The sequence below is a fragment of the Papilio polytes genome, unplaced genomic scaffold, assembly GCF_000836215.1.
Source record: "Papilio polytes unplaced genomic scaffold, Ppol_1.0 DF821845.1, whole genome shotgun sequence".
In the NCBI taxonomy this organism is placed as follows: Eukaryota; Metazoa; Arthropoda; class Insecta; order Lepidoptera; family Papilionidae; genus Papilio; species Papilio polytes.
Genome location: NW_013527359.1, coordinates 4,771,087 through 4,796,193, shown reverse-complemented (window position 1 = coordinate 4,796,193; position 25,107 = coordinate 4,771,087). Strand labels below are relative to the sequence as shown.

General features: G+C 35.3%; 5 protein-coding genes across 5 annotated transcripts in view; 3 read left to right on the top strand and 2 right to left on the bottom strand.

The window, feature by feature from the left end:
- The window catches only part of LOC106107959 (multidrug resistance-associated protein 4-like), a 27,416-nt gene extending 18,582 nt beyond the window's left edge, over nt 1-8,834 (top strand). Inside the window, exons 14-25 of the mRNA XM_013288992.1 lie at nt 477-609; nt 1,534-1,842; nt 2,135-2,324; nt 2,402-2,538; nt 2,804-2,944; nt 3,635-3,738; nt 4,718-5,007; nt 5,468-5,590; nt 5,883-6,005; nt 6,494-6,654; nt 7,230-7,335; nt 7,960-8,834. Coding sequence (XP_013144446.1) covers nt 477-609; nt 1,534-1,842; nt 2,135-2,324; nt 2,402-2,538; nt 2,804-2,944; nt 3,635-3,738; nt 4,718-5,007; nt 5,468-5,590; nt 5,883-6,005; nt 6,494-6,654; nt 7,230-7,335; nt 7,960-8,148 — 2,006 coding nt within the window. The 3' untranslated portion in view covers nt 8,149-8,834. The remainder of the gene's footprint in view (nt 1-476; nt 610-1,533; nt 1,843-2,134; nt 2,325-2,401; nt 2,539-2,803; nt 2,945-3,634; nt 3,739-4,717; nt 5,008-5,467; nt 5,591-5,882; nt 6,006-6,493; nt 6,655-7,229; nt 7,336-7,959) is intronic.
- Nucleotides 8,835-10,461: 1,627 nt separating this feature from the next.
- Nucleotides 10,462-11,400, bottom strand: LOC106107963 (DNA replication complex GINS protein SLD5). Its single transcript, XM_013288995.1, has 2 exons — nt 10,740-11,400; nt 10,462-10,602 (listed from the first exon to the last, which is right to left on the bottom strand). Exons 1-2 carry the CDS (start codon nt 11,320-11,322, stop codon nt 10,529-10,531), a joined length of 657 nt encoding a protein of 218 aa, XP_013144449.1. The 5' UTR covers nt 11,323-11,400; the 3' UTR covers nt 10,462-10,528.
- Nucleotides 11,401-14,431: 3,031 nt separating this feature from the next.
- Nucleotides 14,432-17,144, top strand: LOC106107962 (opsin-1). Its single transcript, XM_013288994.1, has 9 exons — nt 14,432-14,601; nt 14,720-14,881; nt 15,205-15,325; nt 15,404-15,521; nt 15,601-15,814; nt 15,897-16,044; nt 16,118-16,228; nt 16,313-16,479; nt 16,563-17,144. The coding sequence occupies exons 2-9, from the start codon at nt 14,748-14,750 to the stop codon at nt 16,687-16,689; spliced, it is 1,140 nt and encodes a 379-aa protein (XP_013144448.1). The 5' UTR covers nt 14,432-14,601; nt 14,720-14,747; the 3' UTR covers nt 16,690-17,144.
- Nucleotides 17,145-18,174: 1,030 nt separating this feature from the next.
- Nucleotides 18,175-22,664, top strand: LOC106107960 (zinc finger protein Dzip1). Its single transcript, XM_013288993.1, has 9 exons — nt 18,175-18,392; nt 18,480-18,547; nt 18,735-18,902; nt 19,009-19,794; nt 19,931-20,209; nt 20,309-20,721; nt 20,867-21,017; nt 21,172-22,061; nt 22,304-22,664. Exons 1-9 carry the CDS (start codon nt 18,278-18,280, stop codon nt 22,662-22,664), a joined length of 3,231 nt encoding a protein of 1,076 aa, XP_013144447.1. The 5' UTR covers nt 18,175-18,277.
- Nucleotides 22,665-22,841: 177 nt separating this feature from the next.
- LOC106108043 (60S ribosomal protein L8) lies at nt 22,842-24,826 on the bottom strand. Its single transcript, XM_013289120.1, has 6 exons — nt 24,721-24,826; nt 24,418-24,577; nt 24,185-24,341; nt 23,563-23,766; nt 23,171-23,329; nt 22,842-22,993 (listed from the first exon to the last, which is right to left on the bottom strand). Exons 2-6 carry the CDS (start codon nt 24,553-24,555, stop codon nt 22,878-22,880), a joined length of 774 nt encoding a protein of 257 aa, XP_013144574.1. The 5' UTR covers nt 24,556-24,577; nt 24,721-24,826; the 3' UTR covers nt 22,842-22,877.
- Between the last annotated feature and the right edge of the window lie 281 nt (nt 24,827-25,107).

Here is a 25,107-nt window from a genome sequence, read left to right as displayed (position 1 = left end):
TTAGTGTACTGTTTTTTTGAGAATATTTTGTTTTGTTTTTAGTGCATTTTGTTTTGTTTTTAGTGTATTTTGTTTGGAAGTCGGTTTTTACTGACGACTTCCAACAAATTATTGTATTTACTTTCTTGCTAACAATCATCATCTTACTATACGTCCCTACCGAGGAGCTTAGAGCCTACTCTAAGTTAGGGTAACTAGGTCATAGTCAATCACGCTGGCCAAGTACCTGTTGGTTGACTTCACATATATCTTTGAATTTCTTCTCTGACATGTGCAGGTTGCATCACGATGTTTTCCTTTACCGTAAGAACGTCGGGTAAATCATGTACATACTACATTGCTAACAATGTCTTAAAACCATTCGATTAATATAAAAAATCACCTATTTATTTAGATTTTTTTGCCTGATCAACGACATGTTAGGATTTTTGTAATGATGAATGGTTAGTATGACGTTTATATGTGTCTCTATCCAGGGCGTGTGTCGGGCTCCGTGTACTTGAAGTATTTCCGCGCGGGCGGCGGCTGGCCGCTGCTCTTATTCACCATCATCTCGATTGTAGCCGCGCAAGTTGTTACCTCCTTTGGTGATCTGTGGCTCACGAGTTGGTAAGATTTATAACAATAATTCTATTGTATTCAAATAAAGATATATATATTTTAAATGTTCTAAAATAAATGTCGAACTATAGAATCATAATTGCTTGGTTTTATGATTTCTATTATGCAATATTTATATAGTCTTATTTTAATAACTCTTGAGTCTAGATGATTGTAATATCTATATCTGTAAAAAAGAAACTAATTTTGAATGAATTTCCAGTTTAAATATGCGATTTTGCTGCATATTTAAAATTTTCCACATACAAACATGCAATTGCATAAAGCAATTTTGTGTTTACTTTTAAATTACTGAGAAATACTTTGTATTGTAGCGGTTCTGAAAACATGACAAAAAATTATATATGTATCTAATTTATAAAGGTATAAAATTAAATAGTATGATAAGGTAAATACGTGTATTCTAAAAAAAGTTATGTCGATATTCACTGCTGACAATTGGAATTAAATATATATTGTCGTGTTTTTCAAAGACAATTACTATTTCTATGTTAGTGTATTGGCAGTTACTACAGCCCATTTCAAAATGTTGCAGTACTCATTAAACACAATAAAACTTTTAAAAGACATTTTATAATTATATGCAGACAGCTGTGCAAATATTTGATAACAAAGTTCCACCGTGTGCGTTCTGAGTGCATCTACCGTGAAACTGTTCTGATCTTAACGAAAGGCATAACTGTTTATTGCAATTAACTACAAATGTATAAAATGCTTTTAAATATTATTATATCAGAGCATGAAACATAAACAACGCATAAGAAATTTAATTGTGCGTAAACAACATATGTAAACTGTTAAATACATATTCATATAAAGATTTATTTTGGCAAACAAAGTAAAACTCATAAATTAAAAGCTAAAAACATAAAAGTGCTTTAATTATGTTAAACTTGACTTCATTTTTTTTAGGATGAACAAAGTAGAATCGAGGCATGCGAGATTATATTATACTGAAAGCAATGAGACAAATTTAATCAATCCCTTGAATTATACTGATTCCTTTAACGATACTACGGAAATACCGAGCTTTATGGATGACGTCACGGACGATAGTATTTCAGCAGCAAATCCTAACCACACCATTATCGGCACTATGTTAAAGACGGCTGTTACTATGCAGAATATAACCCTGGTTGAGCAGGAGCCATTGGACAGTTCATACTATATCTATATTTGGGCAGCTGCTATACTTGGTTGTATCATTCTAACAACAGAGAGGTAGGTTGTTAATCTACACACAATTTCCTTATTATCTCTTTTTTGTTCAGTCTATTTAATAAAGAATATTGTGAAATCAATCAGTTGTAGATATCAACTGTTTGTGCTATGGTAATAGTCCTTGTGTTACATTAGACCAATTTCTCGCTTATGCATTTAGTTATATTTCTCCTTTATCTCTTAAGATACAATACTTTACAGTCTCCAAGGTCAATAATACCTTTTTTATGTTGTTCTATTCACTTTTATATTTTCATTTCGGCCGTTTTCTTACTACTGTATCATATTTCAGATCGTTACTATTCCTATGGGTGTGTATGCGCAGCTCTATAAAGTTGCACAATTTGATGTTCAGTAACATAATGTCGGCCACTATGCGATTCTTCGACACCAACCCCTCCGGCCGTATTCTGAACAGATTCTCTAAGGACATGGGCATCGTCGACGAGATATTACCCAGGATGATATTGGACAGCATGCAGGTTTGTATTTCAAACATAGATATAAATTTCCAAGCGAATACGGGGCCGAGTTGAATGACGGTTTTTTTTTATTGTAGATGTTTATGGTGATGTTCGGTATTCTGATCATGGTGGCAATTGTAAATCCGTACATGTTGCTGACGACGGCGGTATGCGGTATTTTCATGTACCTCTGGACAATCGTGTATCTCAACACGGCGCAGGCTATTAAAAGGTAATTTAGTTGATTGTTTTATAATTCTAATGTTCAATGAATGCTCTCGAAATCCTGAGTTTTTCTGTGTGACAGATGTACAGTCTCGAAAATCCGCGGTGTTTCACTTCAGGACGAGACAAAATCATTTTTATAATATTACTTACTTACTGCGTTGGCGCAGCGACCCAAAGTGGGTGTTGGCCTCGTCGTCGGTCCTATCTGTCTGTCGTCCTTATAATATTAGTAGATATATTGTGTAACGTAATAGTTAATGTGTGTGCAGAGTGGAGGGCGTGTCGCGCAGCCCGGTGTTCTCGCACGTGTCGGCGACGATGGCGGGGCTGCCCACTGTGCGCGCCTGCAGCGCAGAGGAGATGCTGCGTATACAGTTCGACGACAAGCAGGACATACACACCGCCGCATGGTCTCTTCACTATTTCATCTTAGATACTAACACACACTTTTTATATCATAAGGTGGAAAACGAGCAAACTCCCATCTGAATTTGCCAAAATGGTGCAATTACTGCCCACAGGCATTTACAGATGCGTTGCTTACGCTTGATCGACGGATGAGACCCACATTATAAGAATATTTACCCTTCTTATGCGTCTCCTCCACCATTAAATCTATCTCTTTCCTTACTAGAATATGAGAAGTAGAATAAGAAGGGAATAAAATTATGCCTCTGGTACGAGCACTCATCGGACCGAATGTAGAATTCCTTCGACTTTCCTCTGTCTTCTGTGTGGTTCAAGTACTACGGAGGGCGAGCCGGCCCATTCGTGCGAAGATTTTAAAGCACGCTCTACCAATGTACAGATCTTAGATAATACACACCTGTTCAAACGATGTTTCAGTTTTCTTCCTTTTTTGATTTGGAGTGCTAGATAGGCAATTATTGAAAAAAACAGTTAAAGCGTAACCTTTGTACAGTAAACGTTTGGTTCTGAAGAAATACTTCGTAAAAGGAAAATAACCTCATATTTCTGCTGAGATAAGCTCACTCGGTCTTCCATAAAAAACACAGGACATATTCGCTGATAGATTATTGCTTGTGCACTTTGGAGTGCAACACCGATGTAAAATTACAAATACATATAAATGTTTGCAGGTATCTAACACTAGTAACGAATACGGCGTTCTCGCTCTGGCTGAGTCTCATATCGGCGTCCTATGTCGTCATCGTCGCGTACACCTTCCTACTCATGGACGATGGTAATTCACATTTTGTGTCCACGCTTATTAAATTTCAAATCTAAACTTAGTATTATTTTTTGTATGTAACGATTAAACTCAAAAAATACTCGATTAATTTCAATTATCATTACATTATCATTCAGTATTTTAAGCTATATTTATTACTAGTTTTTTGTCCACTTCCGTGCGGATGAAGTCGTGTGCAAAATTCGTTGAGATTTTTATCGCATATGTTTTACACGTGACAGTGACTATTCATTCTATTCAACTGCTATTCGTCCATCTCTAAGCGATTTTTTTATCCAATGCATTTTGTCCTTGGTAAAGAAATCACGTGGTAGTACTGAATGTCATACTGTTGCTTATATGTCACATTTCGTCCACTATTCATGACTCTGTACAAACATACAAATCTCACGATGACTGTTTAAAACTTAACTACATACGTTATTGATATTTATCGTAAGTCAAGTTCAATATCGTTATCAATTTTAACATTTGTTCTTGAACTAAAGTAAATCACGAAGTTTCGAGTGTTTTACTACACTCAAGGTTACCAGCAATTTTTTTTTTAATTAAATTCTATGCATGCCATAAAATTATTTTAATTAAATGTGTTATTCGCGCAATATAACATAAATTATTTCAAATGTTCCGATACAACGTATAATTTTATAAAGGATTGTACCTAATAATATACCTAGCTCAATATTCGCGAAACTAAAATATAATTTGACCAACTTTCGTCTACTAATTAAAAAAAAAATAGTGAATAGCCTATGTGTTCTTCCAGTCTATCTTCATTTCTATTCCAAATTTCATCGAAATCCGTTCAGCCGTTTAGGCCACAAACTCTAAGATTCATCCATCCATCTAAACTTTTAGATTTATAATATTAGTAAGATTGAATTTACGGCCGGTCTCAGAGTTATCAAGTGGCTCTTAGTAGTAGACTCCTAATGAAGGAGTCTTACACATAACTGATTACACTTTGTAGGCACCACGAAGTCCGGCGACGTGGGGCTGGCGCTGTCGCAGGGCCTGATCCTGGTGAACATGGTGCAGCACGGCATCAAGCAGGCCACGGAGGTGATATCGCAGATGACGAGCGTGGAGCGCGTGGTGCAGTTCACGTCGCTGCCGCAGGAGCGCGGCGCGGCCGCGGCGCCGCCCCCCGCCTGGCCGCAGCGCGCGCGCCTCGTCTTCAAGGACCTGTATCTCAGATATGACCGAGAAGCGGAACCCGTGCTCAAGAATCTCAATATTGTTATCGAAAGCGGTTGGAAGGTAAAAAAATAAACACTAGCTTTAGCCCGCGACTGCGTCCGCGGGGAATTAAAACAAAAGCAAGTAGCCTATTATGTTCCATTAGACAATGCACTATATCTACACCAAATTTCATCGAATGTAAATAGTTTTAACAAGAAATGTAAATGTTTTAACACAAATAAATAAATAGATAAATAAATAAAATAAAAAGTACCCAGCCCAAAAAAGTCCCTGATCCTTATGTTAGGGGTACGGGAGGGCGGCATAGAGATTTTTGTTATGTATTTTATATCTGTATATTGTTAAATCACGAAATATTGTTTTTTCAATATTTCTATTCGTAAGGACCTGTCATTGTCTGCATGATTATTAATTTCCATAAACTATACCAACTTTGTAACAAATATCTGTTGAATTTCCAATTTAACAGGTAGTGTGTGTGTAAAAGTATAGTGATGATTGAGTTATTTGGTGTCAGGTGGGTGTAGTGGGCCGCACGGGCGCCGGCAAGTCCTCGCTCATCTCTGCGCTGTTCCGCCTCGCGCCCATCGACGGACAAATCTACATCGATGACGTCGAAACCGGATCTATTGCACTAAAGGTATCATGACGACGTGCAATTATCTAATTTCTGTATTATATTATACTAAATTATCCAATTTCTGTAATATACTAGCTCTCGCCCGTGACTTCGTCTTTTGAATTAAAATAAAACAAAAGTGAGCAGTGTATGTTCCAAATAATCCTCTAATCTGTTACATTTCATCGAAATCCGTTCAGCTGCTTAGGCTACAAACTCTAACAAACATCCATCCACCTAAACTTTCGTATTTATAATATTAGTAAGGTTTGGTGGTAGCACACTTACAGCCGTTCTTGGTAAAATGTTCCAGGACTTAAGGTCGAAGATCGCCATCATCCCGCAGGAGCCGGTGCTGTTCTCGGCCAGCGTGCGGTACAACATGGACCCCTTCGACAAGTACACCGACGCCGAGATTTGGAAGGCGCTAGAGCAGGTACCCACCCGAGATAAATCTGTACATTTATAAAGTTAGGATGCACACTTATATGTCGCGAAGTCCGTATGTGGACTTGAAAATTTGTTGCAATTAATGACGCTGGTTCCTTATTAGTACTCTAGCTGTTCCAATGCGGTTTCATCCGCATTACATTATAAAAATTGTATTTTATTGTTTCGTAAAAGTTACAATTGCAAGTAAAATTCATTTGTTTCCATGGCAAGCTTGCTGCTTTTCTATTGGCAGCATTGTAGTTTTTGTCCCTTTCCTGCATAATGGTTTTTTCTCTGTATTCACCCTCTAAGTTTAATAGCGTCAAATTAGACACCATATATCGTGTTGTAAATGTAAGGTTTTTAATTCATAATAGAATTATTCAAAAAATATTGTGATTGCTGACGTTCTACGTAAATGATTAGTGTGTTTACGCTTCATTATAGATATAGATAATTAGCGTAATGATAGCGAGTGCGACGTGTGTGCAGGTGGAGCTGAAGCAGAGCGTGTCGTCGCTGTCGGCGGCGGTGACGGCGGGCGGCGGCAACTTCAGCGCCGGCCAGCGCCAGCTCGTGTGCCTGGCGCGCGCCGCGCTCGCCCGCAACCGCCTACTCGTGCTCGACGAGGCCACCGCCAACGTCGACCCCAAGTAACACACACACATATGTTTATTGACTGACTGACTGATGGTTGGTCGATTGGTTGGTTGGTTGATTGGTTGGACGATTAATTGGTCGATTGGTTGGGCAATTGGTTGGATGATTGTTTTGGCGATTGGTTTTACGATTGGTTGGTCGAAGGCTTCATCGATCGATTGGTTGGTTGGTTTGTTTGTTTGCTTGTTTGTTTGTATATTTATTTATAAGGAACACCAATTGCATGTTCAAAATTCACAATCAAATAAGGTATATTATAGACAAAAAAAACAAACGGATGACAGGTGTACACAGCACTTACAAGAGAATATGTTTTTATCGGCTCTTGTAAGTGCTCTCTTCTCACGATATTTACTAGCTCAGGGGTTTAATCTGCAGGTCTTGGGTTCGAATCCCGGTATATACAAATGTGATTTTCGGTTTTCGAATTCATATGTACATAATTTTTTAGTGTAGAGTCCGAGACCCTCAGTCTGGACGTATAGAGCGCTGGTGATGGTGATGATATTTATTAAAGTATAATTTAACGGTTATAAAATTTTTAAACTGATGAAATCAATTTTTTTAGTACGGACGCGTTGATCCAGAAATCGATCCGCAAGCACTTCTCGGAGTGCACCGTGATCACCGTAGCGCACCGCCTGCACACCGTCGCCGACTCCGACCGCGTCATCGTAAGTCTCTCACCGCTCTCACAACCCTGCTCTTGTCCTTACCACTTAGTGACCAAGTGACTCCGAGTCAACCATGATACGTAAATTGCAATATTTAATAGAACATATTTTATATATATCCAGACGATATAAATATGATAAAAACGATAAGAGGCTACGACGACAGTAGTTCTGAAAGGTGGTCATGATTTGATACGTCAATCGATCAAATTCACCGTCATACTAATCTTCTATCTATATCTATACACGTAATAAAATTGGAGGGTTCGTTTGTAGTGTTTGTTTGTGTTCGTTTGCGGGCGACAGCTCGTCCGATATATTTGTTAAACATAATTTATTATATCATTTTAATGTAATAGAATTTAAAACTATTTAATGGTTGATTGCACTGAGAACTCTAGAGTACTAATAATTTTATGTCACTGAACAGTTTTATATAAATACTAGCTTTTGCCCGCGACTTCGTCTGCGTGAAATTATAAAAAAAAAAAGTGAATAGATTGTGTTCTTCCAGACTATCCTCTATATCTACGGCTTCCATCGAAATCCGTTCAGCCGTTCAGGCTGCAAACTCCAACAACATCCACCTAAACTTTCGCATTTATATTTGTATGATGGTATCAGGTGATGGAGGCGGGTCAGATAGTGGAGTGCGGCCACCCGCACGAGCTGCTGCAGAAGAGCGACGGTCAGTTCGTGCGCATGGTGCAGCAACTCGGCGCCGCCTCCGAGCAGAGTCTGCGCAACGTCGCGCGCCTCGCGCACGCGCACCACATCCGGTACGTCGACGCCGACGCCGACGACCAGCACTAGCGCCGCCTCTCGTCACACCCACCAGAGATGGCATACTTCACACTTCACTTCAAACATTTTTCACATTATCACTAACGCTATTTGTTAATAGATCTTCAAAACGTGTCAATGTAATTAATTGTATTTAAATTAATACCCAATTTAAATGTTCATATTTTTATTTTCTGCTACTGTCTAGTTTGTTTTTATAACAAAAGATGGAGCTGTTTTATTGGATATCAATACCAGGACACGATGTGGCGTACTGAACTTGACAACTGATATAGTACCTTTGAGAGAAAATTTCAAAAAAAAATTCGTTCTCTATGCCTAGTCTACATATTTCTTAAATGTCTTTAACCTCCACGTACACCATTGTCGTAACCTCTGTATGACAATAATGAGGACATTCTGTTCAGATGTGTTCTTATACATGTGTTACAACAGTTAACATTCAAAATTATATTTAGTTAAGTGGTTATGAGAACTTTGAATAGACTGTTCGGTGTATTTCACCCAAGGGCGGATCCAGCTTTGGCGCCATGGAGGGGTCACATAGTCGTGGTTAAGTCAAGAGCTCTCGACCGGTTGGTCAGGAGCTGGTTAGCTCAGGGAAGGTTCATGACCCCATGACCCCCCTTCCCCGCCTGGATCCGCCGTTGATTTCACAATGCCTAATTTTAACAGCCAACACACACTTTTATATAGAAAACACTGATCGTAGCAAGAGGGTCTCGAAATATATAAAAAATTATGGTTGCTGCCCCCGAGATATAGCCAGATTCTGGGAATGTATATGAGACCTATATAAATAGACATATGTATTACTCAGGACAATATCGGTTACATTTGAAACACTCCATTTGAACATTAAATTTTAACAATAGTATCTCGAATATAATTCATGAGAATGTTGATCTTTATATCTAAACAATTAGACATTGGATGTATTGGTGTGCTAAAAACAATTAAAAAACACATTCAACTATCTCCTAAATATATCATTGAAATCTATTCTAAAATAAACATACCTTACATATATAACTAAAAAAGTGGTCACCAGAAATTAAAACTCACGCTAATATTAAGCGGAATAGACCAGTTATAGAAACCTGACTTAAACATCTAAGTTACACTTTAGTTTGTAATAATACTTAACTTATTTACATTTTGTTACTTAAAATAAAATAAAAATAAAAAGAATGTCCACTTTTGTGCATTAAACTGCTCTCATGGTGCTAAGGATTTAGATAAAGTTACCTTTAGGTACTTAAATAACAAAATTCAAGTTTTACAAATATACCCAACTATTTTATTATTTAATTCTTGATAACAATGTTTGTGTAATTTTACTACCTTGTTAAGTGTGTGCAGAAATAACTACTTGAGATTTAAGTTTAGTTTAAGAAGATATTTTATAATACACACATTGCATTTAAGCAAGAAAAACCATAGACAAAAAAAAACATATTTTATAATCTATTTTACACTGATTTAAGGGACATAAATTATTACAATAAAGTGAAATACTCTATAAAAGATTGTAGGTATACAAAAATGGACATGAAACTTAATGTAGCTTAAGAATAAGATACTTAAAAGCTATATACTAGGTAAGCATATAACATAACTGAAGATGCTTATGATATTACATAATGCAACAAAGACATACTTTTTTAATTATTGTATTATATTACATTTGCTAACTACCATGTTATTATGCACATGTAGTACTTAAGTGGATTATCCTTTAAGAATATTTACTTATATATGTACTTTAAATATTTTTTTAAATACTGCTTTTTTAAGATTTAAATTATACTGAAGTTACATTTATATTTATTGAACTAATGTTTACCAAGATGAAAGATGTGTTTGTCATATAATTTAAGCTGTTAAAAAGAAAATTCAACCTATATTTAATCTACATGCATTTTTAATTAATTTATTTCAGCTGTAAAACATAAAAACAAAGTGTATGTCAAAAGATATACCATTTTAGAGTAAATAGACCAGTGTATACTATTTTAGGTAAACTGTATAAAAAAAATTGCTAATTGAAAGAAAAGTAAAATTTTTAATTTGTGTATGACACAAATTAAAGTGTGTTAAAAATTAAAAGGTTTCGATTTTTATGTTTTGTTTCATTTCTTGATAAATTCTTATTTATTGTATTGACAACATTATGATCTGGCTGGTAAGGGATTTGAAGGGATGATAGGAATTTGGAAATATCCCAACATAATTTTATGAGAAAGGTAAGTAATATCAAAAGGAAAGAATCATAAAATCTGGTGAATAGCTTCTACCACCTTCATATAAATAAAAAAAAACTTATATATAATAAAAATTTATTAACCTACATTAAATTACCAAACTTTTCAAATGTTTCCTATGATCATTACATAAGTTGTACTTTTCCACTTTTTAATAAATCTGCAATTGGCTTGTACTGAAGGATATGTTGTGAATTTTCTGAAAAATAATTGTTCACACAGAAAGTTAAAAAATATATAATTCAGAATATGAAGTATTTGGAATCCTAAAACAAAACAACAACAGTTAAGTTATACATCCACTTGAGTGAATAATTAATTTGATAAATTATTTACCTTCTAAATCTATTTCTTCATCTTGATCACCGCCCAGATCTTCTAAAATAATTCCTGTTACTGTCTCATTTGCTCTCAGGAACACATGTGCTTGTAAATTAGGATAAATGACTAACTTGTTAAGGTCAAAGCTTTGCATGTTCCCTGGCACATGATCTAAAGCTGCTTCTTTTAAATGACTTTCCATATTCATCAAATATTCCTGAGCATACTTGTACTCTTGCGGAGTCAAATAATTAGTACCAGATTCTACTCTTTGTTTTTCATCATTCATTATGGAAATGCAATACTTTTCTATTTTATCTAACCTTGTTTTCAAATAATTGCAAATAATAAACTTAATTCTGTTTAGTTCCATCTTATGTATAGAAGCACGAAGATCAGTTTTTGGAAGTTTGTTTATATTCTTTTCCATATGCTGTATTTGTCCCAACATACACTCAACCATTTCATTTTGATGTGGTAGAATTTCCGGTGCTAGCCGTTCATTTTGCCATGCATTTTGCAGTGTTTTGAGTACCGTTTGAGCTGTGATTTCTTCTTCGTCGTCGCTTAGTTCGATGTTTTCATATTCCATGTTCATTATCTTTAAAACATTCTATTAAATTATTTAACAACAACTCTAATATATCAAAACTAATACAAATACTGCAATTTTCTATATAAAATAAAAACAAAATAAATAAACGGAAACAAAATAAACTAAGTATTAAGCAACCTAAAAGTTTGAATTTGAAAATCCTGTCAGTGTCACTGTCAAATTCAGTGTGGCCAGATTTGGATTCGAAATTATCAAAAGTCTATGGTATAAATGCTATCGATAATGATATTTTTATTCCAGATATCTTTTAATAATAATTACAAAATGAAAGAATCAAATAGCTTGTCCATCGATGCCCGTGCATGTTTTTTCTAGTGTCCATGAATTGATAAAATCATGGCTGAAAAATTATTGCTTCACTATTTCTTCGTAGTAAATTAATATGGTCATCGGGTCTTTACTCTGAGTTGGCCTAAACAATGGTTCCATGCTTATACTGCCAATAGCACATAGGCAGACCAAACTGTAAACTTCCACACATTGTGCGTAAAAACTCAAGGCACGATATCATTCGCTGTGGATGCAAAATTATCTTTGCAATACGGTCAAGCTCGCTATATATGAACATACATTGGTCTTGAGTCTTAACTGCAAAATGCCTAATAGTATCACTCAAAATCATGAGAAATCTGCGATTTAAAAATTTCCTCTTAGTCAAATTAAGTTACCCTGTTTTGATTGAGCTATGTTAATGTCATTAGGTTTTAGTACTGCTTTGCTAAAATTGACCTTTAGAAAAGGTCACCAAAATCTTAATACGTCTAAGTCATAATCCTGGTTTGGTGCTTAGTCGATGTTAGTTATATCATCAGGTCTTTGATACATATGTAGCAGGAGCATGCACTAGTTATTCACGTATCCAATGTAAAACAAAACAAATCCCATTCATTAGAATGATGTCTATGTAAAACCATCACCTTTGTATTCCTTTTGAGAACACAATTCATTTAGTACTATAGTAGTACTTAAAGATATCGAACTTTATAAAAATTTAGCAAAACGTAGCTAACTGACAAAGTAGGTATTTACAACAAAAAAAGTTATACTCACCTCCCCAAACAAATCGATCGATAATGATTAACTTGTTTTCAAACATATTTTTATTAGCGGACTTTAAAAGGTTTAATGCAGAAGTTTGATAAAACTTTATTCAATACGTTCACATTAATGTATAACTCTTTTCGACAATGTCTGCAGTTTAAGTGGTTCACTTATTACGTTGTAAGTTAATTGTCTTGGAATTCGAACTTGTAAGGAATTACGCTAAGAAATTTAAAGAAGTACATGTTAAGCTAATTTACATCTGCATTCCATTGGATTGTCTTGCGTTTCATTCTTCTGGATCAGCCAGAGAAGGTAGTGACTTCCAGACAAGGTTTTAAAACTAAATTTTTTGAACTGATCAAGCAATAGTTTTAGAAGCTGTTTTGGGCCATGGTGTTTAAATGATGTAATTGTAAGTCTGAATATTTTAATAACACTTAGGTTCTATTAAAAACATTTATGATATTTTATTAGTACATATTAAATACATGTTAAGTATTGTACAGTCGAATTTAGATTATCGAACAAAGTCAATTGCGTTTAACATTCTCTAACTTAGCAATAACGGTTTTTGAAATTAATTTTCTTGTATTTTAAATATCTAACGGATGAAATCCGATATGAAGATATTTGATTATCCAAAATAAACGACATAGTTCTCAAAGGCAGTAAGCATGATGAAATGGTAACGGGTCGCTGAATCCTTAGTACCGCTCATAGAAGGCATTGCCGAAAGCATTGTCCAGCAGTAGTTTGACAAAGGCTGATGATGATAATGATGATGAAATTTTAGATCGTTCTATCATGTTAGAAAAATCATATAAAATTCTACGCATCCAATGTGGCGTGTTTTAAAAGGACAGTAGAGGAAACTGGCCGGTTCCACCATAAAAGCTACAATGGGTTGAACAGTTTGAAACGCGACCCGGAACAAAAACGTACGAAAAAAATGTCGTGTAGTGATACATAGCTAGTATCTTTTTTATTATTATTCCTTCGTTTGCTCCACACATTGCTATCTAATTGGCTATTATTAGCGCGGATTTCCGCGACTGCACCTTATTAAATAGTGCGGGCTGTAAATCTGTCTATTAAGAATGCTTTGCTATTATACAATGTACATGAAGCCTGTATTAAATTAATTTATTGTATACAAAAACTTACGCAAAACCTTATGCATGCTAATATGATAATTATATCTGCATTAAAGAAAATTGTGCAAAGGTGACAAATTGTAAATTATTAGCATTTTTAATAATAACTGCACATCTTAGCATATTTACGTAACACCCAAGTCAATAAGGAATAATCCACTTAGGGTTGATATTTTTGTTCTTAATACCGACTTTGTGAGCTCGTTGACGTAACGACATTAGCCTTCTACTTAAATACAGGGAGGTATTTCTTTTTTTTAAGTATAATTAGGTATATACAAGATGCGTGTCATCTTATGTTAAATAACCACCTCCCGAGCCGAACCTGATTTTTCTTCTGTTCACGATCACTATCGCTATTTTAAATAAGTGGAAATACAATATTCGGTGAAGTAACTTTATAGTAAATTCAGTATTCATCGGGATTTAATGAAAGTTTAATAGTAAATGTGATTTAATGTCTATTTTCAGCAAACCAGCCTATACACCGAAAACAGATTGGATCAATAACCTATACCTCAATATTTCCATAAAGTTTGCGCACTCCCGTTACAACCACGTGTTTCTCCACGCTCACACTGTAAATCAATAGAACACAAAACAATGATGTTCAAGTCTGGTAAGAAAATTGACTTATTGTTTCTTGAGTTAAAGGGAAAAACTTCATACTTTACCATGATGTCTAAAACCAATGGTAGCATCGGTATTTCGGTGAATTTGGGTAACGTCTAGCTCGTTTGCCACTTAATGTGTAAAAAAAAGAAAAAGAAAATTTTCAGCCGGCCCTGTATAAAAGGTATACCTTGAGAAGTAACTTCTAAGACGTTGGCTACGTTATCTTATTATGAATATCGATTTTTAGTGACACATTATGCACTTCCTCACGAGGAGTATAAAAGGGGTATGCGATAGATCCAAAGACGAGTAGCCTCCGCAACACAGCCACGGCGTTCAGCCGGAGATTGGTTTATAGCACACTAAAGACTGGAGTAGTTCGTATAACGATTTTCTTCAGTATTTTTGTTATTAACCATCTCAGGCTCACATTCCCTTTCCTTTTTTTGTAAGTCTACTAGAGAATTCCATTAAATAGTTATCCTACATTATCGATCAAAAATACCATAGGTTTTTTAAAATAAAATCATTTCTTTCCTTTATTAATGATTTGTTTTGTGCAACAGATACCAACTTTAACGCATTCGTGAAACAATGGCAATTGCAATCCACGAGCCAGGGATGGGAGCGTCGGAAGCCTGGGGCGGCCAGGCGGCGGCCTTCGGCTCTAACCAGACCGTCGTCGACAAGGTCACCCCTGATATGATGCACCTCATCGACCCGCACTGGTAAGTTCTTTTACAATAAAAAAAACTAGCCGGATAAAAGTAGGTACAAGAGTTCCTGTCTTTAGTACGCAGGATATTTCAAAACATTTTCGTGTAATTCTTAGATAACCTTTTAAGATATCCAAGACATATTTGAAGTGATGCTATTTTACATATTGCTCCCAAACTATTTACTAAAAGAGGCGTATTCCATCTCTAACATTCATTGACGTATCTCAGTTTTTTATGTTCTTTAATCATATCTTTGTCAGTGATCAACCAGAAATCTGGTACATTATACGTCATAAAATATGGTATGTTTTAAGATGGTGTTGTTATTCCAGGTACCAATTCCCACCTATGAACCCCATGTGGCATGGTTTACTAGGATTCACGATCGGCGTCTTAGGCTTTATATCGATCACCGGTAACGGAATGGTCGTTTACATTTTCACATCCACAAAGGTATTTTTTATACTAATTCCTATAAAATGAATTAGGCCAATATACATTGGTTCTTATGAATCGCATGCTAATTTACAGAGTCTCAAAACGCCATCAAACTTACTCGTGGTAAATCTGGCTTTCTCCGACTTTCTGATGATGCTGTGCATGGCTCCGCCGATGATCATAAATTGTTATAACGAAACATGGGTCTTTGGTTCGTATAAAAATTCCTATCGTGACTAATAAACATTTAATAATAATAACAACTTAATGCAAACATGTATAAATTTCAGGTCCTTTCGCTTGTGAACTGTACGCTTGCGCCGGTTCGCTATTCGGTTCCGTGTCGATTTGGACCATGACTATGATAGCCTTCGACCGATACAATGTTATTGTAAAGGGTATCGCCGCAAAGCCGATGACCATCAATGGAGCACTGTTACGTATCTTCGGAATTTGGGCGTTCTCTCTCGCCTGGACTATTGCCCCTATCTTTGGCTGGAACAGGTAAAGTAGAGTTTCATTTGCCTCAGACAAACAATCTAATCATATAAAAACACAAATAATTATTACGTTGTTTTGTTATCAGGTACGTGCCTGAGGGCAACATGACCGCCTGCGGCACTGACTACCTCAGCAAGAGCTGGCTCAGCCGCAGCTACATCCTCGTCTACTCCATCTTCGTGTACTACCTGCCTCTCTTGCTCATCATCTACTCCTACTTCTTCATCGTACAGGTAAATGCCTTGCACATTATACTACACATAGACTAGGAAATCTCAAAATTACTACAACATAATGTCTGTTTAGGCTGTGGCAGCTCACGAGAAGGCAATGAGGGAACAGGCTAAGAAAATGAATGTGGCCTCTCTGCGATCCTCCGAAGCCGCCAACACAAGTGCGGAATGCAAATTGGCGAAGGTATACTATCGGGTCCAATATTTCTTTCATATACATTTTATATTTATATGAATGTCCAGCTATATGCGTGTTATTTCGATTCAGGTGGCACTTATGACCATTTCACTATGGTTCATGGCGTGGACACCATATCTGGTAATCAACTACACTGGAGTGTTCGAAACTGCACCGATCAGCCCTCTGGCCACCATTTGGGGCTCGGTGTTCGCGAAGGCCAACGCCGTCTACAACCCTATTGTGTATGGCATCAGGTAAAAGAACAAAAATCACTACAAATTACTTTGGATATTTATCATCAAAGATCAACGATTTTAATTAAACATTGTTATTTCAGCCATCCTAAATATCGAGCTGCCCTCTACCAGAAGTTCCCAGCGCTGGCGTGCCAACCTTCAGCGGAGGAATCTGGATCTGTGGCCTCCGGAGCTACGACCGCCTGCGAGGAGAAACCTTCCGCGTGAGCACATATAGACGGATGACACCACGACGACCGACACGCTGCTGCCCTTTGGATCTGATACTGCTACAGAAGAAACGTTATTTATTATTTTTATACAACAACATTTACAACTGTACAAAGTGGAAAACTTAAACACGCCGCGAGCTGACCGAAGAATATACAGGATGTTACAGGAACATTTACTTAAAATGATGAGTTTGACGCCTGCATCATTTTGAGTTCACGCTCAATGCGGCCAGTTGAACGTTGCACACATTTGGTATTATTTTGTTTGTATGCATTGGCTGGCGACAAAAATACTAAAAAAATATTAAACTAACAACGTATCGTCAGCTACTCCGGTAACCTAAGAGACTGCTCCTATAGTTGATAAGCACGACGATAACTATGATGAAACAAGCTGTGTACCTCGGACAAATGAAAACAATAAACAGCACGATGGTGTCATAACATCAGCATTGTCTTTGATTTCCCTTATCATAACATCATTATCTAACTACTAGCTACTCCTTTGTTTTGTTTAAATATGCCAATATGTTGAACCGTTCCAAAGTTATCGAGTAAACATTAAAAAACATAAATTAACATATCCTACGGGAATAGTAACTATTTCTAGGACTAAAATTAGCCTACGTGTTTTTTCAGACTATGATCTACATCTATGCCAGACATTTAGATCATTTCAACAGTTTAGGCTACAAACTCTAAAAACATCCATTGCATCCATCCATCTAAACTTTAGCATTTATAATATTAGTAAGATCGACATATAATTAACAAAATTAATATTTAAATATACCCCGGTATTTACAAACAAATAATCTTACTAATATTATAAATGCGAAAGTTTAGATGGATGTGTGGATGGATGGATGTTTGTTAGCGTTTGTAGCCTAAACGGCTGAACGGATCTCCATGAAAATTGGCACAGGTTTAGGGCATAGTCTGGAAGAACACATAGGCTACTTTTTATCCCGGGATAAGTTACGGTTCCCGTGGGATTCATTAATTTAGTTCTTTAATGTTTACTCGATCATTCTGAAACGGTTCAACATATCTTATTGAAATTTGGCACAGATGTAAAACAAAGTCTGGAGTATACATGGGATAAGCTGAGGTGTCCGGTTCCCGAGGGATACGTACCTTTTTGTTATTTATATAGTTCGTATGTTTTCAAATACCACGCGGACGAAGTCGCGGGCAACAGCTCGTTAATAAGAAATTGTAGGAAAAGTATAATATTTAAGCGCCAATGGCCTAATGGTTAGGGGAAATTAGTTACCGCTTGTTGGTTATTGTGTCACGTTTTAAGTTTTCACACTTACCATATGTTTTCTGTTCTTCTTCGTTCTTCAATTTATCTATTGCTTTAATACATGCCTTGAGTGCTTATTCTATTATTTTTAAAAGTACCCATATAAATTATCTTTGATACAAATACGTTATAAAAACAGAAAAATCCATTGTCGATGCTTTTTATGGTTGCTAGGCAACCATAACATAAACAAAGCACGTTGCTTATGTGCTTATCAATGTGCTTGGTGGAATCAATCCGATAAAATGGTTGTATTTTATTAAACATAATTAAAATGGCTTGTAAAACGTCATACGAGCTTCACCACAATTTTCCCAAACTTGCTGAAGAGTCCGGCTTCACATTTAGCACACATAAACCCCGCGTTCACATCGAATGGAACAAAATTCGTAAGTTTTTCCATGTTAAAAACATTTTATTGATAATGCATAATCAATTATTGCATATTTAATACGGACTACTTAAATTTGTTTCAGGATTAATTGATATAGAGAGTTTGATGCGAGATAGAAAGTTTGTACAAATCGAACAACATATCAATGATGTAAGAATGTTTCATAACTTGTTTAATTTTGCTTTAGTCCTTTGAGTAAACTTAAGACAACACATTTACTTACTTCACTATAATAATAGCCATACTATTAGAACTATAAAAATCCGTGTGAAGTTGTCATAAATTACGGTAAAAGAACTCTCGTGTAATCTTCGAATTAATTCTCATTTTTGTTTAGATCTTAGATTGTGTTCTCGAATCGGAGTTCGATGTGCGTATTCTGGATGAAGGTGTTCTAAAGATATTTCGGCTAGCTCAGTTAGCCGTTGAATATCAACAGTTTTGCCGACATTACCTTGACAGGAGTGTTTTCGTTTTACGTGAAGAAATAACTGGGTTAGCTCAGGTATGATTATAATAATACAATTGCATCATTTTAACACTTAAATATCTTTCCAACATAAAAATTAAATATGTATCATATGACTTTCAAGGTTTTTAATCTGTTTAAGGAACTTGAGTATGCAAAAAAAACAATACGTGAAAAAGAGGATGAAATGAGAAAGCTTAAACGCAAAACTAAATATAACATACGAGCTCCGCTTCCTTATGGTAATGATAATATTGCAAATATGATTTTACAAACATTAGCTAATAAAAGTGATATATTTCCATCGTCAACTCAAATCGACAATGTGCATTACAATAAGTGCAGCTATTGCGATAAAGTTTTTATGAATCAATTATATTTAAAAAGTCATATTTCACGGCGACATAGCAATGTAGTAGAGATACCTCAAAAAGATTTACCTCGTAATGAAATCACTCAAATCGATAACGAACAATCAAAACTGCAAAATGAAATCATTGAATTAAAGACAAAGTTAAAAGAAATGGAAGTTCTAATAAAAGTCACTAACGATCAAAATAATCGGGAACTAAATATTGCAAAGGAAGAAAATACCAAAGATATAGGAAATTGTTCGAATGATCACACAATAAAAACTAACATTATTAATAAAAGTCCAGAGAAACGGATGAAAGATGTTGAAGTATCTACAAACAGTGAAATCTACATTTTAGAAAAAATTGAAGAATGGAAAAAGGAAGAATTTGAAAAATACAATAAAGAAATAAGTCTTCTCCGCTCACAAATCTCCAGCATCATAGATTGTAACAAAGACGTAGCCAAAGGTAACTCAGTGCCAAATGATAATAAAATAATGGAACATCTACAAGATACGATAAAACAGCAAAGTGCAGAAATAACGTCATTGAAAGAAGAATTGTTTAATTCGGTGCGTACTTTAAATCCTTTCTTATTGTTTTACATGAAAATAATTTTAAATGTTGTCAAGATTTTCTAGAAAAAAAAAAACCAATTATATTTCACAAGAAAAATAATAGTAACGTTTCTATATTTCCGAATTTTAGCGGTTAAAATCGAAAAATGACGAAATAGAGAAGAAAAAAGAAATTGACGCACAACTCGCATTTTGGGCTGAAAGGACTGAAGCTCAATCTAAAGAATACAAGTTATTGCTTCAAAAATTAGATATAGTGGCTAAAGAAGCCAAGGAATCACGGGACATAGCAGAAATAGAAAAACAACGAGCTGTTAAATTGCAGCATCTTTTAGAACAAAACAACGATAATGTAAAAAGAATTGTGGAAACGGCTGTAATTCACAAAGAACATGACATAAAAACCGAGGTGAGTATACAATGAAATTTGAATTACAACAAATCGAAATTTAAAAAGTATATTCATATATACGTGTATTTTTATAATTTTTTTTAAAAAATATTTCAGAATAGGCAGCATAGAAACGACAATAATGAAAATGTGGTAAAGGATGCTGCAAATGTTAAATCTCCCAGTAAGTCGACTCCAATGCCGGACCGTAAAACACTAGAGAAATTACATCGTAAGGCGCAAGAACTGCTAAATCAGTCGATATCATCTTCCGAGGTTTCTAGCACGAGTGATAGTAACAGTCATGTACCCGCCGATGATCGAAATGTAAGAAAAGTAGTTACGACTAAGAAAAAGAGAAACGAAGATAACTTTGAAAACGATAAACAATATATTCATAACAAAGACAAGATTACGAAAAAGACGCAACATAAAAGTTTTGAAACAAACCGAAAAGTGCAGAGTCCAGAAATAAAGAAAATTAAATCTCCGATAAAAAAGGTTGACGGACCTGTGAACAAGAGAGGAAGGTAAACGTATACATAATGTAATTTTTAAGGTGTAAGTTTCTTCTAACCTAATACAAAATTATGTCGAATTAAAAAAACATGTCTATCACGTTTTTGTATAATTTTAGATAAACAACATGTTTACATAGTAACTTTCGATTTTTAGCCCAATAAAAGTTGTAAGAGCAAAATTAACAGAAGAAGTGAATCAGCGCCTCGTGTCGCTCGGTGTCGATCCTTTGAAGAAAAGACTACCTCGAGATATTTTCAACAGGCAGCGACAACAACTTCAAGAAAACAACGAAATAAAATCAAAGGTAGGAAAAACTTAACTTAACAAAATTGTTTTTGTTAAGTTTTATTCAAATTCTTTTGATTTCAAATGTAAACAGTTCGTAAACGTTTTATCTTTATTTTAGTAATGTTTTGTTCTATTTAGTACCAGCAACAAAAATTTAATTTAATTTTTAGAAAAATCCTACACGTGAAAAAATTAATCACTACATTATGTCTTATTTGGACAAAAAAACTACAATCACAAATAAAAAGACTTTTCAAGAAGATGAATATTTTTCTCCAAATAAATCTTCAAAACCATTCAGCTTAACGTCCGTCATCTCAAATGTAAAATCGAAAGCATTATCTTTAGTAAAAACAAACGACGGATTGAAGAAAGAAGATAAAACACCATACGATAATGTTACAAGAAAAGCTCTATTTTTACTTAAAACACCAAGCCCAAAAAATCACAAACTAAATTTGGAAAATGAAACACACGACACAAAAGAATCAAAAGAGATCATCAAAGAAAATGCAAAAACAAATAAACTGAAAAATAGTTACGATGACAAAAACTACAAAGTTTCCGGTAGTAGCGAAGAATATGATTCAAACATAACTGATGTATCGAACGACAAATTGAACCAAATCAACTTAAAATCACAACCTCGACGCCCTGCCACTAGTAGTGCTGTCTATGATTATAATGCGCAAGAAAAAGGTGGTGAAACTAAAATAACGGATGCATTTGAACAAACGGACACGAATAAACCAAACCGTTATTTAAAAAATCACGGTAGTGACAACAGCAGTGATGATATAGCTTCGATAACAGACCACGGATTAAGAAATGCTATTTCTGATGAAAATGTAAATGACCAAAAGCAAACCAAAGGAGTACTGAAAAGTGCATCCTCAATGTCTTCCTTATATAAAAAGAAAGTAATATTTGATATGGATGCTATACAAATGAAATCTGTTAGTGCGTCGCCATCACAGAGTATAACTGAAAGAAGTGATAAGAATGAGAAAACCGAATTAGGAATCATAAATCTTGATACTGAAGAATGGGATTTATCAAGGTATGCCAAAATTTTAATTTTTCACAGCACGGGGAGAGAACAAGGGACTAGGAGCATTCCTTAAGTTAGGTCACTAGGCCATAATCAACCCCTAACCATTTCCGCCAATGTATGTCCGTCTTAAATACCTTTGTATCATTTAGTACTAAATATTGAACACGATGCAATTTTACATACGAAAACGTCAACGTCAGACAAATAATTTAAATCGTTATTTACTTTACTTGGTTTGATTTTTACAGCATAGAAAATGAACCGCTAAAACAGGAGAAATCAATAAAACTCAGCACGCGCACTAGTCCAAAAATAGCAGAGCTAAAACAAAGCATCGAATCGCAACTAACGCGCCGTAACCCAACTCTCTCAACTGCTTTAGTGGGAGGAGTGGATGTGCTACAAGGGCCAACGATGACAAAGACCAGCCTCGGCGGCAGCAACACAAGCCTGGGTAGCTCAATTCTAGATGACTCCGAATATGCTCTACATCATAATCATACAGCATTCGTTAGGCCGAAAAAAATAACAGATAAAGACGATAGTGAAATTGACATTTCAGAAGTTGTAGACGATATTATTGACAATAAGCATAAATCTTTTAAATAAACTAAGCTGTAATTTACAAAACAATAAGATGCGTATTATTTAGTAAATGCTAACCCAGACTATAAAAGTTGAATGTAATTTGACTGCTTGGAGATAATATGAGGCAGACAGAAAACATTTCTCCATACAAACTTTATACTAAATAGGGATGCGTGTAACTAAAAATGAAAGATTCAATGGGTTTAAAAAGTTTATTTAGTGTATAAAGACAATTTACGTCTCCTTCTTTGTGTCGGTCTTGCCACCACGGATTCTTCCGGTCCTGCGCGCGGCGATCAGACCGACCTTGCGACCGGCGGATGTTCCTCTCTTCACTGTGGACGCCTTACCTGCCCACCAAACATTACATTAACAAGTGGCTCATATAAAAACTGCCATGGTTTTCTATACTACAAAAATTGATGTTTAACAAATTTTTCTTTCAATGTGGGAATCGCAATAGCAACTTCCACTTAGTCTCAAATTATTTTTTTTAAAGATAACAAATTTACAATTGCGAAACTTACCGATATGCTGGTGATTACCACCACCGTGAGGATGCTCCACAGGGTTCATGCTCACACCTCGTACATATGGCCAGCAGTTACGCTTAACCTTGTATTTGTGGTATGCACGACCTGCCTTCAGGATAGGTTTGTCAATACGTCCACCTCCGGCAACAATACCTGACAACAATATATTACTATGTAAAACATTGTATTTCAAATTTAAAGTTTTTTATACAAATGTATCCATCAGAAAGAGCCTCTGTGTAATCATAATCTTTCAGAGTAGGTAAGTGAAAGTCATCATTTACATAACTTTTTTTAAAATTAATTTCTAAATTTTTTTTAACAAAACTGGATTTTTAACCTTGTTCTTATCCCACACAAGTAACCTACAAGTAATAATAACTTACCAACCATGCCCCTGTTGCTTGAGGGTAGAACTTTCTTTGCGCCTGATGGAAGCTTAACTCTGGTACGTTTGGCATCAGGGTTGTGGCCAATGACTGTGGCAAAATTGCCCGAAGCACGAGCCAGCCGACCTCGGTCACCCATCTTCTCTTCCAGGTTGCAAACAATTGTACCCTCAGGCATGGACCCAACAGGCATTACATTTCCTGAAACATTTCAAATTTTAATTAAGTACATAATATTCAAGGTACAGGATTACCCATTAAACAATATAGAAAGGTCTAGAAATCCCTCTTAAATTTTCTATAAATTGGTAGATTTAAAAACTCGGTTGATATTTAACAAACTTTAATCGCTTTAGTATTTACTTGTTGTTGGTACAGAACTTCTATGCTGTCAAGTTACATTTACAAGTTATAAAATCTGTGCACTACATGGTTTTAAGGTCGTTTGATTAACATAATCATATTCATAAATGAAACAAACTGAAAGATAACTTTAAGTTGCAATAAATTTTGGAATGACACTTATACCACATTGCATTAAAAGTAAATAATTAGATTGCATATTTTGCTATAACAATCTAAGAGTTCTCTTAGTAATAATCATCATGTCTTTACTCACCAACTTCCAGGGTTGCTTTTTTCCCGCAGTACAAAAACTGGCCGGTATAAAGGCCTTCAGGTGCAATAAAAAGTTCTTTACGAGTCTTAAACTTGTAAGGGTCCCTAAAATGAACGACAGCCAGAGGAGCACCTCTTCCGGGATCATGGATGATGTCCTAAGCAAAAAAAAACAAAGTTTCAACAAATGGACAAGTGTACAAATGTATGGAAGCATAACCTCTGATTATTTACCTTTACAACGCCTTTAATATAACCATGACGTTCGGCATAATCTAGGGAGCGTAGCTTAGGTGCTCCTTTCCTTTTCTTCGTATGTGATACGAAGACAGAACCGGCACCTTTACGTTGAGCACGAATCACACGACCCATTTTTAAACACTGTCAGCCCTCACTAGAACAATAAAAAATCTTCAAATAAAGGTTAAACTAGCAATTTTATAACCAAGCAATGAAGTTATTAAGATTTCTACAAGGGAATTATTAAAAAACAACATGATTATGATGGATATAAAATACGCTGCAATATTTACGTACGTTTACTTTGAGGGACACTTTTGAAAGAATTGGAACTGAAAGGACCATAGATAACATATGTGTACAAAGAGTATTTAAAATGGGTACAGAATATAAAATGTATGTGACCATACAGTTTTTAAAATTGACGTAGGTTTACAGTTTTTTTTATAATTAAAGCATGAGCGCTTAACGACGATGTCTCATCGTATCAAATCAAAAGTACTGTTCAAAAAGTAGATATCACTGTAAATTTTTGGATTGGTCCATTAAGTCACAATGTTTTCTTTCCTACAAAAATCAAGAATGTTCTTGGTTTAATGGTCCCTCTTCTTTTGATGCAAATCTCGATTTACCGTCGTTTCTTTGATTTTTTTTTTCGTTTTTTTCAGGTCAAATTATGGCAAC